The 18,754-nt window shown below is 34.8% G+C and overlaps 2 protein-coding genes across 3 annotated transcripts; one reads left to right on the plus strand and one right to left on the minus strand.

Moving 5' to 3' along the window:
- The first annotated feature begins 1,635 nt into the window (after window positions 1-1,635).
- Window positions 1,636-9,720, plus strand: LOC116140264 (agamous-like MADS-box protein AGL30). Of its 2 annotated transcripts, none has more exons than XM_031425907.1 (12): window positions 1,636-2,185; window positions 2,674-2,859; window positions 4,679-4,738; window positions 4,845-4,863; window positions 4,996-5,060; window positions 5,174-5,189; window positions 5,285-5,346; window positions 5,465-5,561; window positions 6,191-6,238; window positions 6,333-6,460; window positions 6,750-7,107; window positions 7,374-7,458. In XM_031425907.1, the coding sequence occupies exons 1-12, from the start codon at window positions 2,172-2,174 to the stop codon at window positions 7,386-7,388; spliced, it is 1,068 nt and encodes a 355-aa protein (XP_031281767.1). In that variant the 5' UTR covers window positions 1,636-2,171; the 3' UTR covers window positions 7,389-7,458. The 2 variants fall into 2 exon arrangements, with proteins under 2 accessions (XP_031281767.1, XP_031281768.1); XM_031425908.1 differs by lacking the exon at window positions 7,374-7,458 and adding an exon at window positions 9,447-9,720 and having other exon boundaries at window positions 1,638-2,185.
- A 5,181-nt stretch (window positions 9,721-14,901) lies between these two features.
- On the minus strand, window positions 14,902-16,593 carry LOC116140262 (expansin-A1-like). Its single transcript, XM_031425905.1, has 4 exons — window positions 16,480-16,593; window positions 16,215-16,348; window positions 15,821-16,133; window positions 14,902-15,733 (listed from the first exon to the last, which is right to left on the minus strand). Coding segments are annotated over exons 1-4 (756 nt in total). The 5' UTR covers window positions 16,482-16,593; the 3' UTR covers window positions 14,902-15,426.
- Between the last annotated feature and the right edge of the window lie 2,161 nt (window positions 16,594-18,754).

Below are 18,754 nucleotides of genomic sequence, written 5' to 3' on the forward strand. Positions count from 1 at the left end.
ATGTTAAGTTGTTAACCAACTTTAGGCCTTCTTGGGCTTGCTCATTGTGATTCAAGTTGGACTTGGGTAATTCGGGCATAGGTAATTTTATTCCCAACACTTAATAGTATTATTATAAAAGAAGTAATACTATACATACAATATTTTTATACAATATTTCTTATGCAGTGGTAAAAGATGATTAAGTAAAAATTTATTTTTAATTTAAAATCAACTAATTATATGTTGCCACATCATATTGTATGAGAAATGTTGTATAAAAATATTATATATGTAGGATCATCTAAAAGAAGTATCTTTAGTATTATTTTCATTAGGCGCAAATGATGTTGTGGAGTATTTTATAAATTTGTATGCATACAACGCTCTCATAATAGAGTTTTGATTTATATGCAATTTTATTTTCATCTATCAAAACTATAAGGGTACGTTTGATTCAGGGAATATTTTGTTGCTGAAATGTAAGATTACTACAGAGATAGATTACCTTGAAGATTACGAAGGAATATTATATCAATATGCTTGATCAGATTAGTGGGTAAAATAATTAAGATGTTTGGTTGGGAAGAATAAAATATTATTGACAGAGGCTTTTACTGAATTACCCTTCCTTTTTAATATCATTATAATAACAATAACAATAATAATTATTATTATTATTTAAATAAATTTTAATCCCCTATATTTAAGAATTTAGCTAAAACACCCCAACAACAAAGTTTAAATTTTAACAAAATACCCGAGCCACCCAAGACTACTGCTAGCCACCACCGCCAGCCACCGGAATCAGTCACTAAAACAGTGCACAACCAGCGAAATTTGGCTGGCCGTGCGTCGTTTTGGTTGTTTTCGACCAGGTCGAAGGTCGAAAACAGCTAGATCACTATGGATCTGACCAAAAACGGCGAGATCCATGACAATTTAGCTATTTCCAGCCAGATCCACGCTAATCTGCCTGAAAATGTCAACAAAATCCAGATCGCAGTGGATCTGGTCGGAAACAGCCACAAACGGCTAGATCTATTATGGTCGTTTCTGGTTAGATCCACGACAATCTGTCATTTTTGGCCTTCGATCTAGCCGAAACAGTCAGATCGAAGTACGGCCAACCAGATCCCTCCAGTCATACGTCAATCTGACAACTATTTCCGATGGTCGGGGATGGTGGCTAGCGGCTGACGGTGGTCTTTGGTGGGTAGGGGTATTTTGTTAATTTTTAAACTTTTTGTAGTTGAGTTGTTTTAGCTAAATTCTCAAATATAAGGGGTTTGGGTTGATTTTTATTTGGTAGACATTTAAAGGTCATTGTGTCAAAAATGATATTTAATTAAGGGCAAAATAAATATAAAATTAAGATTACCCTAATAATCTTAAATATCACCCTTTGAGGTGGTAATCTGATTACCTCTTATTTTACCTATAAGAATTATTATTAATATTAAAAGATTATCGAAATCATTTAATACTTCACAACCAAACAAGAAAATATCCGAAAATAAAGATACATTAACAGACTTATCTTTCCACAGCCTTAACCAAACACACCCTAATCTAATTAAAATGAAAAATCAATGCACAATAAGAAAAAGCAAAGTGAAGTCTGCGCGTATTCCTCCGTTCGTTTTAACATGTAGAAGAGACCATTATATGATTTACATATTTTAATGCGCCCTGGCAGTCATCTAGAAGGATGACTTCTCAATTGTTCAACGATTACTGGCTTTGAGTTATGATTGACTGTATGGTAAAGATGTATTTATGATAATGGATATCTGATCTGGACAAGTGTTTGTAAATTTAAATGGTTACTTGTTTTTTGATTTGATGTTGTAAATGTAATGGTGAAAGTGAAACAAATAACAAGTATTGGAAAGAGGATGTGTATTAAGTGAAAGTAACAAGAATGAAGAGGATGTTTAAATGTAAGTGTGTGCTTAGTGGTAGAAAATGAAGAGAGTGATGTGGTGGTGTGGGTGTAGTAGAAAAGTAGTTTGTTTGTTTGATTGATTGATTGGTTTGTTGATAAGTTGTAGAGTTCAAAGGGAAAGGGGGGTTTAAAATGAGATGGAAATGAATGAGTTGGTTTGGTCGGTTTTGTGGGAAACTTCTGAGCGATCCCTATTCTCCAGCTCCTTCTGAATGACCGCTTTTCCCGCTCACCCGGTCGTGTAATGCAATCCTATATGTAAGCTCACACCTCTGCTTTCTCTTTTAACCCCTTTCCTTCATTTCCTTTCAACTTGTCGTTTGATTCCCTCATTTCCCTTCCTTTCTCCATTTTCACTTCACAACCTCACTTTACATTTCTTTTTCATTTTTTTTTTCTCTCTCTAAAGGTATATTTTTTTATCATCTCACCTTACCTACTTTAAATTTACCCATTGGGTTTTTTCCTTTCTTTTTTTATTTTTATTCTTTTAATTCTTCTTTCCTCCTATCATTTCTGATCAACCCCACTCCCCCTCTTTTGCTAATTTGTTTCACATGTTGTGTTTTTGGTTTCTGATCAACTGAGTCACTCTGAATGTGGAATGGATTTATGAGAGTCATAAGAAATATATTTTTTCGTTTTTGATTTTGATTTTGGTTTTTAATGAATAAGGTAGGATTTCAATTTTTTATGTGAATGTGAAAGAGGGGATTCAAGACAATTAGTTTTGGTTAATTTTGCAGGATGGGAAGGGTTAAGCTTAAAATAAAGAAGTTGGAGAATACAAATGGCCGTCAAGCGACCTATGCCAAAAGGAAACATGGCATCATGAAAAAAGCTAATGAGTTATCAATTCTGTGTGACATTGACATAATCCTTCTCATGTTCTCACCTACTGGCAAGCCTTCATTATGCAATGGAAAGCGGAGGTACTTTTTCTTCATCCTATTACCCCTTAAATAATAAAGGAAAAACAAAATGGGGCATAAATTTGAGATTTATGCTAATAACTAATGTCATTATATCTACCTTTTTTGTTTTATCTACTACTTCGATTGCAGTTCATATAATAGTAACAACGTTGCACTTAGCGCTGAGGCTAGTTTAGAATTTAGATAGCTTGTTACATGGTCATTTGAAAACCCTGTCTGTGATGAACATTGTATAGAGTTCCTAATATCTAGAAGAAATTATGAGCAAGAACAATACGAGTACCACCATAAGAAGTTGGCATTGAAGGTTGCCTTTTGTTAATTAGAGACACAGTTTATGGCTTAAAAAACTAAAAGGAAAGAACGAAGTTTGTGTAGTTTTTGGTAAATTGCCTTTTGTTTTGCTTGTAATTATGGTTTTCTTGTTATCATTGTCATTGAATGGGAAAAGGAGAAAACATTCATTTTTGCCAAGTAATTTTATTGCATCATTGCTTCTTTTTCTTTGGTACTCATTCCAGATAAGTTTTAGGTATTAAAAAACTTGTTCAATTACACGTATTAAAAATAATTCATTTTCAGGTTTCTTAGATTCTTCTTGTCCTGCTATACATAAATCAAATGAAAATTTGAACACAAATAAGAAAGGTTAGAGAGAACGAAAGGACGTCATAAAGACATGTTTAGATATTTCAATTAAACAAATTGACTTGATACATTGATGATGTAACAATAATCTCAAATCTTTGTCAGTTAATTGGCTATCAACCATAATAGTTCTTGGTAACACAACCTCTGGAAGAATTGAAGTGTAATCTAAGCTTACCTGTTAAAAAAATGTGATGCTAGTTTTCTTTTATTTGGCTACTCATAAGAACTTAAGTGCATGATCACAATAATTATAACCTCATCTCACTTAAGTGAGTGAGAACTTATTATCTAACCCATGTCAACCTTTGAGTTATTTTCTCAACATGCCATTAGATGTTTGGATGTTGTTTGGAGTATTGTGCTCTAGAATAATGCTCAAATTGTTCTTGACATTTATACTTGTCTTTTGCTAAATTAATGGTGATCTCTTTCTCACTATTGTTTTGCAAAAGCTTGCATGGCCGTTTGTGCAATATATTGGCGATTTGGTGTTTTCTTATCATTATGATTGTCACCATGTGTGGAACTAATCCTCAGTTGACAGAAGTGCTTCAATCAAACATAAAAGTCGTGCTTCTTGTGTGTTACATTTCATCAATGAAATCATCAGCTACTTTAGGAGTGACTTATAATCTTTGAGTCCTAGTAATGAACGGATTTTAGGCACCCCTACTTTATTCCACTCAAATAGCTTTGTTTCAGAGACAGTGAATTTCGAAGTATGCTTTTAGAGAGTGTTATTTTAATAAAAGGAAACTATTTTATTATTAGAGGTAAAATATAAATAAGAAGCTTTTTGCTACCTTGATCCTTATAAGGACATGATTATTATCCAGCAATACTTATGTTTTTGAGAAATAACATAGAAGAATTTTTGCCAATCATTTCTCTCTGATGTACAAAAAGTTTACAGGAAGATTTTATACACCTATTGAAAGTAGTTCAGCAATTAGATGGCTTTGCAAAATCCAGTGTGGGAAATTATTTGTTACCATGACTTTTGTGCATGTTCAAAAGAAGTCATCAGTGAAAATAACTTATGTAAATATTATGAATTAATAGGGGAAATTGAAGAGTTTGAGTGCTTTATCTTCTTTACTTTTAATTCTAAAAGGATAGAATATTTACTGCATTATGATCTTTTTTACTTTTTATGTGAGCTTAGTAGCATTGAAGAGGTCATCGCAAAATTTGCTCAACTAACCCCACAGGAACGGGCAAAACGGTACAATTTAATTTTCTCGCTTGAAAAACCATGTGATTGATTTTTAAATTTCTTATTTTAAATATGCATGTGGACTGACAAATATTTTTTCTTTGGATTGGGACAGGAAGTTGGAAAGTCTTGAAGTAAGTTTTTTCTTACAACCCATTTCCCTTCACTGATTTTTTTCTCTTTTCTTTTCATGGTTTGTCTAAGTGTATATAATTCCAGAAGTCTAATCTGTTAAATTACTTTATGTTTTTTCTTTGAGAGTCTAGGCACTGAGAAAGACTTTTAAGAAGTTGGACCATGATGTAAACATACAAGAATTTCTGGGTACAGGGTATGTGACAAATCTGTAATGTAATAGTGCCATGCTTTGCTCTGTTTAAAATTGGATTGACTTTTATTTTAAATCTGTGTAATGAGGCTTCTTGTTTTTTCTTTTTGTTTCAGTTCTCAAACAATAGAGGTATGCCTGTAACTTTGTTATTTTGAGCTTGTTTATGATCATCAAAGATTTCATGACGGTGACATATTTTATACTTTCCAAATTGCTTTGAGCAGGACCTGACGAATCAAATGAGGTTATTGCAAACTCAAATTTCTGAAATACATAGGCGTCTGAGGTGATTTACCTGAAATGGGGTTGTCATGGTTTCCATTTTATGCACCTATATTGTAATTCAAGCAACTCAATGGTCAGTTGTAAACTGTGCTAATTGTATATCATATTGAATTCCACAGCTATTGGACTAACCCAGAGAAGATCAACAGTGTAGAACATTTGGGTCAAATGGAAAATTCGATCAGGGAATCGCTTAACCAAATCCGTTTGCAGAAGGTATGCCCTATCATGACTGTGGTGGGAGCTATCTAATGAGGTTCATGTTTCAATTTTCTTTTATGTTTTTATAGGCTCACTAAGACAATAGGTGATTGAAACTAGATTGGATTAGGATCTGCACTTGGACACCGTGCATGAGATGTAGCAAGTGGATGATTTAGTCTTACAATAATATCAAGTACAGTTATTAATAAGAACTTATATTTGAAGTATAAGGTTCTTATCTTCAATGATGAAAGGGCGGAGCCCAATGAGGCTGGAGATATTGAAATGTTTTGATACCTACATTAAATTTTATTTGATTTTGATAGGATCTTAAAAAGAAAATAATAATAATTAAGGAAGAATGTACTCCCAACCTCAAAGGTGTAAGATGGCTAAATTTTTCTGAAGTATCTGAGAGGCAAAGAATGGTCAGTTTTTACAGATATCTGAAGAATGAAAAAACTTCATAGCAGCATATAGATTTAGAAGTCTAATGGCTTTAATATCTTCTTTTTTTAAAATTTCTAAAGTTCATCACTGCCTAGTTCTTTTTTTTTTTTTTTTTTTTGTTTGTTTGTTTGTTTGTTTTTACCTGTAAAAAAAACTTTGTTACACTTACTCTGTTTACATTTCTTTGGCAGGAAAATTTAGGAAAGCAGCAGCTTATGTCATTAGAATGCACGGGTCAGGTAAAAAAATGCTTAACTTATCTGGGAATACTCTCTGATTAGTTCCTGTAGATGTTCATTTGAAAATGTTGTCTGAACTGATATAATCGTGCAGTTTCAAAATGGGTTGCATATCCCCTTCAGACTGGGTTCTGAGCAACAGCTCCAACCTCTCTCGTGGATTCCAAATAATGACAATAGACATATGGTTTTACCAGAGGATCCAAATTTGCTTTCGCATAGGTGAGTGGACCTGTTTAGAATTAGAGTATGCTTCAAATTGCAGAGGTTTCACTAAGGTTTGAGTTCAATGTTCTTTCTGTGATCTGTAAGATGAAAATATTGTCCCATAACTGAGAGAGAGAAATATAGAAGTATATGATGGAACTTATGTTTCGTATGAAGGATCTCAGAAACATGACATCAACGTCTTAGTCAGACATTACATTTGTTCCATTTTTATACAAATTTGTTAAATGAATTTATATTTTATCATTGTTTTCAACCCAGTTAGTTATTTTTCTTTATGTAGGGATGTGGAATGTTCTGGAAGTTCCTCTTTTGGGAGTTATTCTGGTTACTTTGGCACAAATAAAAGTTCAGAGATTTCTAATTCTGGGCAGGAAAGCAGCCTACTTAGCGAGTTAAGTGGAACTGCATCACTGAGGCTGCAACTGGGGGGGCAATGCTCCTACCTACCGTATAATGTCAATTTGCTGAATGATAAATTCCAACCAGTAGGAGAGATGAACATACAAGAAAACCCTGTCGATTATCATGTCAGTGGAAGCTTGGAAGCTCCTAGACCTGGGTATGACACACATGGTAGTTGGGCTTCCACATCTGGGCCTTGTGAAGTTAGCTTGTTTGATGGGCGCTTGTATTCTCAGGTACGCTTCCATTCTGTATACTCTGGGTTTTCTCAAGTGAATGTCCTCTTTTTCTGTACTCATTATATTGATAACTCATGAATTTATATGCTCTGTTAGCTTGATTAATTGCTTGGATTATGGGTGAATAAGAGAGAGATATGATAATTGAGCTATTTTGTTTGTTTAGTTATTCAGTTTTTCCAGTGGTAGCCAATGTCTTTTAATCTTCCTAAATTAACTATTCATTTCCTGCCAAATAATAAAGTTCTGTTAACCTTCTCAAGGTTGGTGCGAGCTGAAAAGCATTCAATTGCTAAGCGGATGATGGATTACTGATAGTAGTTGTTTACTTGATGCAAGAAATTCATCATACTTAATGGAGTATTTAAGGAATTTGAAGCTATCAATAATATGGTGCTAAAATACTAATTTTAGGACTTCTTGCCTGGGGATACTTCTATTCCAAATTTTCTGCATGAAGGCTGTTAATTCTGTTATGACCATTGTGATTGGAAGGCAAAAATGTTTTGGTGTTGAAGACTCACAATTTTTTTTTTCATTTTATTTATTTGATAATGCCCTTATTAGCCTAATGATCGTGAAGTCATAAGTTGAAGATTCATGGCTGTGAGACACACTACTATGTATATATTAGGCAGTCTTATTCTTGCTGTTCTAGTTGTTTCTTGAGTTAATGACATATTCCCACCCAAAAAAAGTTCTATTGACACCTTCCCACCCTTAAACTTTTAAAACACCCTCTTACTACCCAAATAATATGTTTCCCTCTGATTTGGGTGGGAAATATGGTGATTTACTAAAAAACCCTCTTCTTAGCCTCTTCCATTACTTCTCTTCTTAGCCTCATCCCTTGCCAGCAATTGCCGCCGACGTTGGGGAGCGCTGGCGACCAAAAAATATTGCAAATAAACATTCCTCAATTGTCTTTCAACCCAATAAACACAAAAATCGAACGAATCAATCCCAATGAATCCAATTAAAACTCGAAAAACCTTAGGGTGGGGGAGCTTCAATCGTCGACGATTGGTGAGCAGATGGGATCTGGGATGTTAGGGCTTTTGGAGAGGAAGATCCAGGGAATTGATTAGTGGTAGCAAGGACAATTTTCGGCAATGGAAACGATCAAAAATCGGCTTGGAAGTTGAAAGGTTGGGCGGTGCATGGCCAACGAGCAAGGGACGGTGATGGAGGTAAGGGTTTTGTAGAGTGGGTTGTGGGGAGTGTGATGGTGGTGTCTGGGGGAATTTATGGCAAAGAAATCAACCGGAATTCCGGCTTGAAGAGTTGGTCGTGCGAATGGAGGTGGTGGTGGGAAATGGTGAGTGATGACAGTAAATGGAGGCTTGGGCTTTATAGAGAAGGTGATGGGGATTCTGTGGGTGGTCTTGGAAGTGATTTTGAATGTCGGGATTGGTTGAAAAGAGGCAAAAACCGCCAATTGTGACGCTGCTAACATGCGCCATCTCTTGCTAACGTGCGCTGTTCTTCTCCGGCAGCCAATGATTGTTGACCATTCTGCCCTCGTTAATAATAGACTTTTGACTATTTTGCCCTTCCTGACAACAAAAATTACTAATAAAATTATGTTTTGGGTACTGAAATGGTATTTAAAAAGTGGGTGCGTATGAATTTATCAATGGGCTATTTTTTGGGTGGGAACATGTAGTTAACTCTTTTTTCTGTTTCTTTTTTTTTTGCCTTCTGTTTCCTTCGTGGCCCCATTTGTGCCCTTGGTGCTCTTCAATTTATCGTCTATTTAAGAAAAACAACTAATCATGCAATGAATTTGATTTCTGTTTAACCAAATATTTATTACACCCACCAATCCTGATCCTCGATAAATTTTATATTATAAGGAGCATATTTCTAAAATTATCTTAAGCATATTACTAACGTGGCTCTTGAAAAAGGATGTTTTGACATGCCTTCATAGTAGAAAAAGTTTCAAGTCACTGGCCACCATGAAACTTTCTGATTATATGATTTATTCTTCTTCACTTGGTGAGTGAAGGAGGAATCACGAACATGGTAAAAAATGAGTGGCAAAGCCTAGAATACTTGGATGGTTCGTTGAGCTCATATGAAATGACAAAACAGATGACATTTATTAGTTTCATTTTGGTCCTTCGGTGGAAATTCTTCTGCATATGCGACTGGAGTGATTAGACTGCCTATGGTAGGATCAGAACTTTTTGGGAGATAAGATTGAATCAGTTTATGCATATATAGAAGGATTTTTTTTTTGTTCTGAGATATCATGAATAGCTTAGCAATAGCAACTTGTTCAATGAGGCCACTTCCTTTGTCTTATGCAATCTTTGATTATGTTTTTGCAGCATCTCAATTGAGATTGAAAGAGGTTTACTATTCAATCATTGATGGAACTTGGTCTGCCTAAATTTCTCAAGCACCAAAGTAGGCCTGCTGATTTTGCAATGGTCTGTTTTAGCTGTTCAAAAGCATGAATCAGCCAGTGAAATATGTATAACATGATAACAAGTGACCTATTGATACTTGCTCGATTGAATGGTGCTGACATAGTTGAATGAGGCACCACATTTGTGATATCATATCATACGTGTAAAAGTTATATAACAGTAGGTTTTTGGGAGCTATTTTTGCTTCATTTTGGTGATGAGTTACTAAGCTGTAAATTAAATTCATATAATATTATATATCAATATTTGTAATCCAAAAACATTATAAGATTACTTTTGTAATCTTTGTTTAATTTTCAAGATTTCTTTGTTTGGTTTGCAAGTAATAAAATATTACAGTAATCTTTTGTTGTAAATAATGTTTGCTATTAATAATATATGAGGTAATTAGATTACCTTGTTAAGGAGTGTTATAAAAAATTATCGAGGTAATCTGATTTTTATATCTACTTTGTCCTTAATTAAATATCATTGCGAATACAATTGTCCTCAAGTTTTTACCAAATAACCATTAACCCAAACTCCTTACATTTGAGAATTGAGAATTTAGTTAAAACACTTCAGTCACAAAAAAGTTTAAAAGTTAATAAAATATAATTGACCACTCAAGACTACTACCGGCGGCAAACGCCATATCAACGTACAACCGACAGGATCTGATCGACAGTTTGTCGATCTGATTGTTTTCGGTCAGATCGAAAGTCGAAAACAGCCAGATCGCCATGGATCTGGCCAAAAACAACCAGATCAGGGCCAAAGATTTGGCCTTTTCATGGCCAGATCTGTGGCTGTTTTATGGTCATATCTTTGGTTATGAAATAGCCTTATCGGCGCACGACTGGCCAGATGGCTGGTCATGCTCCATTTCAACGACTGCCAATGACGTTGACAGTGGCTTGGGGTGGGTGGGGTGATTTTGCTAGATGGCTGGTCGTGCTCCATTTCAACGATTGCCAACGATGTTGAAAGTGGCTTGGGGTGGGTAGAGTGATTTTGCTATAAATTAAAGTTTTATATGACTGAGGTGTTTTAGTAAAATTTATAATGTAGGAGTTTAAAAAAAAATGATTCAAAAAATAGTATTATATTAATATTTAAAAAAAAAAAACAATTTAGTAATCTATATAACATAACCACCCATTTACCTTGCCACCAAACATATTAATATAACATACTCACCAATTTATTCTAACCTAATCAAATACATTTCGTTAAACATTCTCAATAACCTTTAAAGTAATATATCTTTCCAATTAGTATAACATTTCTAGTAATAGATATTACATGAATCAAACACACCCATAAAGACAAAGTTTGTTTCCCAACAGGGCAATTCTGTGTGTGCTTCTCTTAAGATAATTGGACTTTTTGGCTTGTCTCTACGTGCAATGTTGGTGGTTTTATTTTATCATGTCTTTGCACGATATAAGACCCCAATTTACGGAGAAAATGTGAATGGGCTGTGACCAATTGGGTAGTCTTTTCATTTTAGGGAAGTGAGGTTGAGGGCAAATGTCAATTCCAGATGGTGACTGAAGAATCTTGAACATCGTGAACTGAATTATCATAGGAAATGGTCAGGTCCAGGTATTATCTTCCAAAGCCCAGCCAACCAGGATTACAAATCAATAAGACTTCTTATAGCAGAAGATGAAGTGTTAGAGAAATTTGGTCATGAAATAATGTCCAGACAACAGCTCTTTAACGCCTTGACAACCCAACTACTAGGAAGTGACATTAGAAATTAAAATGGCATAAAACCTACAGCTCAGCTAGCATCTTGCTAATGAAATNAATTATTCACTTAATTAATCAAAACTTTAATATTAATATATTATAATATATTAAAGTTTTTAATATGGTGTAATTTGTATGTAGTAAGTATAATTGTATATTTATTTAATTATGTTATTCTAAAAATTTAACTTTTTTCTATTTTAAATTTTTTTATATGTAAAATAATAAAACCCCCCCATTATTCACATTTCACAAATATTTCATATTTTCATTGCAGTCCAGGTTCCAAACAGGTTCCAAAAATCGGTTCTTTTTCCAGGTTCCGGTTCCGGTTCCAGTTCCTCCACACATAAGAACCGGAACCGGAACCTACCCACACAGTGCCGGTTCCGGTTCCGGTTCTACCCTGTGTTTCGGTTCTACCCGCTACCCGTTCTCACCCCTAGTTTTTACCAAATAACCATTAACCTAGACTCCTTGCATTTGAGAATTTAGTTAAAACACTTCGGTCACAAAAAAGTTTAAAAGTTAATAAAATATCCTGGACCACCCAAGACTACTACCGGCGACAAACGCTATATTAGCGCACAACCGACAGGATCTGACCGACCGTTCGCCGATCTGGTTGTTTCCAATTAGATCGAAGGTCAGAAACAGTAAGATTGCCATGGATCTAGCCAGAACGGCCAAATGGCTAAAAGCAATCAGATCACGACCAAAGATTTGGCCTTTTCATGGGCAGATCTGTGGTTGTTTCATGGCCAAATCTTTGGTTGTGAAATAGCCTTATCGGCATACGATCAACCAGATGGCTGGTCGTGCTCCATTTTGACGACTACCAGCGACGTCGACAGTGACTTGGGGTGGATGAGGTGATTTTGCTATAAATTAAAGTTTTATATGACTTAGGTGTTTTAGCAAAATTTATAATGTAAGAGTTTAAAAGAAATGATTCAAAAAATAATATTATATTAATATTTTAAAAGAATGACAATTTAGTAATCTATATAATATAGTCACCCATTTACCTCTCAACCAAACATATCTATATAATATACTCACCAATTTATTCTAACCTAACCAAACATACTTCGTTAAACATTTTCAATTATCTTTAAAGTAATCTATATTTCTATTAATAGATATTCCATTAACCAGACACACCTATAAAGACAAAGTTTCTTTGCTAACGGGCCAATTCTTGTGTGCTATCTCTTAAGATAATTGGACTTTTTGGCTTGTCTCTATGTGCAATGTTGGTGGTTTTATCATGTCTTTGCACGATATAAGACCCCAATTTACGGAGAAAATGTGAATGGGCTGTGACCAATTGGGTAGTCTTTTCATTTTAGGGAAGTGAGGTTGAGGGCAAATGTCAATTCGAGACGGTGACTGAAGAATCTTGAACATTGTGAACTGAATTATCATAGGAAATGGTCAGGTCCAGGTATTATCTTCCAAAGCCAAGCCAACCAGGATTACAAATCAATAAGACATCTTATAGCAGAAGATGAAGTGTTAGAGAAATTTGGTCATGAAATAATGTCCAGACAACAGCTCTTTAACGCCGTGACAACCCAACTACTAGGAAGTGACATTAGAAATTAAAATGGCATAAAACCTACAGCTCAGCTAGCATCTTGCTAATGAAATAGGGCCATGACCATGCACATAAATTAAGCTTTGAATGCAATTGTTGAGTTAAAAGAAGTTTACATGGTGATGAGGCACGGTATACTATGTGAAACAATGGTCCTAACAGAAAGACGTGGATAATAAGCAGGCAAAGAATTTGCAAATTCAAAAGGTGATATTAATTTTTCATTGGACAGACCAAACAAACACTGCATGAGACAATTGAAGGATAAAGGAGTAAACGTTTTGACTAGGAAGAGTGTTTTTGTTGGGTTTAACAAAATGTTAATTATATAGTTAGGTTAATCTTCAACTTGAGATTAATTTTGACATTAGGGTGCGCAATGAAAGTCAACAGTATTTGATTTCTAATAAATTTGACTATTTCAGTAAATTAGCAATAAATAAATATCACGTTATTTAAATTATGGTAATAAAAGCCGAATTTATAATTATTTTGAAGAGAAGAAATCTGGAACGTCATTTACACTTTGGACCATGAAATAAACGTAATATGCGGCGACGCACATGGTGTTTGTCCGGATGTATGATGGCGCGACACGTATGCTGTTTGTTGTAAGATCGCGCCTTTTGATGCAGTGTGATGGTGACCGTCAAGTAAGAAATAGAAACGTAGGGTAGACAGAGCATGAGAACACGTGGCTCGAGGTGATGTCAGTTGACGCATCAATTTCCAATATTATTTCTTTTTCATTTTCAAAATTCTCGTCTGATTGTACAATGAAAAAGACTTGGTTCGAAAACTTGTTGATTAAGTAAAGTACTTGGGCAAATTATAACAATAAAGTTCGGTTCACACCCAATCTCACATAATTATCTCAGAACGTGGCAGTTTCTAAGTTCGTTGTTGATAATTTTTGAGAAATTTATCCCAAAAAAACTAGAGCTGTCACCTACATGATGCAAGAGAGAGTTTAGCTTCTAATTGTAATATTATTCTTAAAAGAAAAGATAAAGAATTCAGTCTTACCAATTTTCTTTTCTTAATAAGTTTGGTAATTTTATCTATATGAACTAATCAATTAAAAATTGTTACGTTAAAATTATGGAATTAAATTATAAGTAAAATATTACCTAAAACAAATTTATCAATAAACTTGGGATGGTTGGTAATGAACAAATGTTTCTGCTCAGCCATAGAATCTTAGGAAGAAGGAAAGATAATAAACATGGTACAAATCAAGTATGAGAATGAAAATCAGACACGCAGTGGGCATTACCATCCAACAAAAATCCTTCAATTTTTAGGATTTTTCAAAATCATCTCAACTAATTACCATAATATTTTCTGAAATTTTGTTAAAAAGCGGATTTGAGATAAGATATGAATCTGAAGTGAAAGAAACAGGAAGATAAAGGGCAAACGCAGAGAGGTAGTTTCTTTCTTGCATTTGAAATGGCTTTATTAATTTGACTCCAGAAAATCTGCCAAACCAATATATTCTTTCAACTACTCGTCATGTTGCTCAGTGGGGATGTTGGATTTGAATTTTCACTTTCAAGTTTTTTAACACAACAAACAAGGTTTCTAATTACTTCAAAAATAACAATAATAATTAAATGTGGTTTACAATAGGTCTAACTGTGTTTCTCACAGGAAATTAAATGCTTGCCATCACTTTCTTTAGAAATGCCAAGCATTCCGAATTCTACCAGGACTCAGTAAAGAGTAAGACAAAACTCTTTGATTATATCGATCTTTTGAGCAACCAAAAAACAAAAAAAATTCGTCCAATCAAGAATACGTTTTCGCTTATGGGAAATTTTGTAGATCTCACAACTCTAGTATAACTAATTACCAATTTAGTATTTAAGTATTGTCTTTTCAGTTTAATGATAATCCTATTCAATCTTTTTCTTGTTGGGTCGGTGAGTTTCATATTCTATTTTTTAATCTTTAGAGAAAGATTCCAATCAAAAGTTTAGTTAAATGGGGATTCAAATATCTGAGATCATTGCATAAAAAACGCCATATAATAAAAGTAGTCTCATTAACTAGTAAAATAGATTGGAAATATACACACACCTTAGTCTCATACAATTCCAACATGATAACCAAGGACATACTCAGCCAAATGCTGATTACAATTACATTACAAGCCAAATAAAAAATTGAGCTTACTTCAAACACTAATGGCGGGTGGTAAAAATCCACCTCTGCCACTCCCATCCCCCGCTTTCCAACACAGGAAAGGCAAAAAAGATCCCCCGGAATAATAATAATAAGTGTTCCTTGAACCTGAAACAACAATCAAATTAGCTCAAAATGAAAAAGAGCCATTTTAAAATATGTCCTTTTCATTTTGACCCGACAGGCCCGGCCCAACACCGAGCCCATACACAGTATATTATATATATACCCAAGACCCCTAATATACTAACCCTTCATACTAAAATACTGATTAGTATACTAATATAATAACTTAAAATTCTAAATTCTACCCGACTGCAATTGCTTGACAATGACAAGTTCGTTGTGTTGTCTCTAGCGGAACTGAGCACCAGAGAAAGTCTGGCCAAAGGACCACCCGGCAGGTGCAACATTGTTAGACACCACAGTACCACCATCACTAGTTGTGACTTTAAATGAGAGGGCTTGGCCATTGAGAAGGGTGTTGCTTTGCCAGTTTTGGCCCCAATTTCTTGACATTGGTTGCCAACCAGTCCTTGACCCTTTGATTGAAACGGCATGTACATCACCAGCACCACCAACGTTTGTGATCAACACTAGGTTGAAGTATGAGTGCCCATTGATGGTGAATCTTATGCCTCCCTTTCTCCTGCATGCAACCCTACAAAACCCCACAACAATTAGTAATGATGTTTAAAAATTACTCTTCAAAATTGACATCTTTAAGGTGAAAAACCAGAGAGCTTACCTTCTGTAAGCTACAGGAACAATCCCTGCTTTGTATTGGGCAATGTGTTGGAAGACAGGCTGAGAGAGATCAAAATGCTGCTGAGGAGGGTTGCACCAACCTCCTGCATTGTTAGGGAGCGCATTGTTTGGAGGGCAGAAATTGGTGGCTGTGATGAGAATGGAGCCAGGCAAGCACCATTTGGGGTCACCCACACACTTAATCTCATAGCAAGATCCACAGCTCAACCCATTGTTGAAGAGAGCAGTGCTCAAAGCTGCAGTATTAGTACCATATCCCTGGCTGTATAGGTTTCCATACCCACAAGCCCCACCTGCCAAACCACAAATTTTAGTCAAATTGGCAAAAATCCCTGAGTAGTTTAAGAAGATAAGATTGTTTAACAGCTGCATACCCATAGTCCCTGAAGCATCACCACCTCCATAGAAAGTGGCATGTGCATTAGTCCACCCACCACCTCCAGATGCATTTACGGATGAGACCATTGCTAGTAAACCTACCAAGAAAATCCCAGAAACACCCATATTCCTGCAAAGACAAGTTTACCCTTTTAGCATTTTATGAAGAACATTAGTAACACTAAGCTCAAACTTGTATCATTGTAGTATGTGTTCAATTTCTAACATAAAGCAAATGTAAATGAGAGAGAAGATGATTACATGAAGATATTGGAAACTCAAAAGCAGAGGAAAGAGAGAGAAAGGCAATGTGAGTGAGGAAAATGGGGAGGGGTTGAGGGGGAATTTATAGAATTTTGGAAAGGGGTTAGAGTTAGACCGAGACTATCTTTAACTAACACTTTTAAGCTAGTTGGGTTGGGACCATAAACTAGTAGGGATACATAACAGAATAAATTTTACAGTTTTTGTGAATAAAAACAAGGCACATGTGAACTTGAAAAGCTGTTTCTGGCTAGAACCGCGTGGTTTTGTTACTATCTTAGCGGGAAAATTCCTCTAAATCCAAGTGGGTCATACTGGTTTTGAGTTCCTCGATGACTCATAAACCTCCATGCCCACATCCACATGCAACTTCAATTTGCCGCAATTACCCCATTTCTCACTTTTGTTGGTATCCAACCTTCATTTGAACTCTTTATGACTAAACTCAATTCCACTCATCAACATTTCACATTACTGCCTTAGATTATTCAGCCGTTTACTAGGACTGTAGGGACTGAATTCAATACCAAATCTGCTTTCTGGTAAACGAATTCAATAGGATATTTTGATATATTCATTCTTCTTCGTTGAAAATTCAAAATTCATTCCTTCCCCCTCATTTAATACAATTTTCAACATTGCAAAATTTCAAATTCATCATGAACGTTCAAATTGAAAGCAGAACGAGGGTGATAGCATTTTTTGAGCTACCTAATAATGGAAGAGCATTAAACAATCCCAATTAAATTATTTTCATTATGAACCCATCAAAGATTCAAGTTAGTTGAAGACAAACTCAGACACGTGTGGTTGATGAATATATTACAATACAAAACTACAAAATTAATAAATTATAATTAACATGAAATCTGCATGGATAGTGATAAGTTGGATTATGAATTGATTGGCGAAATAATAGGACCGCGATTCTCGCTATTAGTGTTTAAATTCATCAATCAGCTTAATCAACTAAGAAGAAGAATACAAATTGTTGGTGGAGGAGTGGAGTGTTCTTTGACTTGAACGAATCAATCTCAACACTTTAAATTTAAAACCAAACAATTTTATTACTTATTACCCCACTGGAAAATGCTTGGTTTTTCCAGTGTCTTCTTTTGTATACTGTAATAAAATAAATAAATAAATAAAACGTTAACAACATTTATGATAAAGATATGTGAATAAAATTTTTAACTATTAAAAACAAGAAATTTTTTACCTCTTTTGATGTGGTTATTTGCAGGGGCAGGGTACAGAAGGAGATACTATGGAGTAGGGTGTGTAGCCCCACAAACAGCCAATCCAGGGAGTAGGCGTGGGCTAGTTTGCCCAAAAATCAAGTCAAGCTCGTGCCAACCGAACCCATTTGGCGCCACTCCCTAGAGGGTCAAAGGCAATTTGAACGAAAAGCCTGCCGCAGCTGAAACAATTTAAAAATTTGCAGTATTGTTTTCAAGATAACTAACCGCTTTAACTCCTCAACATAACCAGAATCGCAAGGCGTTGTTGGGGTAAATTAAATTTCACCAAGTGAAACATTCAACAATTTGAATAGTGGGGGAACCTAAATTTTGAAGCTATCCCTCCACCACGACTGTTTATGATTTTCCTTTAAAAGCGATTTAGAATTTTGCTTTGGGCTTTAAAAGCGGTAATGTAGCAGCTGCACATGCAATCCTTTTGGCTGCATTCTTTGTTATTCTTATTTTTTTAATTTTTGTTTGCCGCGGCAGATTCTTCCATACAATGTCAGAAAAATTCAGTTGAACAAAAAGACAACGGAATCCAAGATATATCAGATATCCAAACACATGCAAAAATTACAGTTTTCCCTTTTAATCACATCAATGGTGATTTTCTATTTGGCCCACTCAGATTTTGTTCCCCACGTATCGTTAAAAAAGCTTTTTTTTTTTTTGTTTTTTTTCATTTATAATAATATAAACAACACTTTCATTTTAATTCTTGGTACAGTATTTGATATCAAATGTATTTTTAGAACCTATTTGTAAATAAAGAATTTTAATTAGAAGCATCTAAACCTAGAATCGAAAATTATAATTATGTTAATTAATATGTATACTATACATATATTACAGTATAATATTTATACAAGTAAGGGAGAATTTGGTAATTTGGAAAAGTGTTAAAGATCTTGAATAGAGACCTTCAACGGCCAATAACCAACTTGTCTTTTTAAACTACCGAAGATCCCAACATCCTTTTCAGCCATTCCCTGCTATTTTTTGTCTGCAACTTTAGAATTAAATCT

This window comes from Pistacia vera, unplaced genomic scaffold (assembly GCF_008641045.1).
Source record: "Pistacia vera cultivar Batoury unplaced genomic scaffold, PisVer_v2 Contig367, whole genome shotgun sequence".
NCBI classification, from domain to species: Eukaryota; Viridiplantae; Streptophyta; class Magnoliopsida; order Sapindales; family Anacardiaceae; genus Pistacia; species Pistacia vera.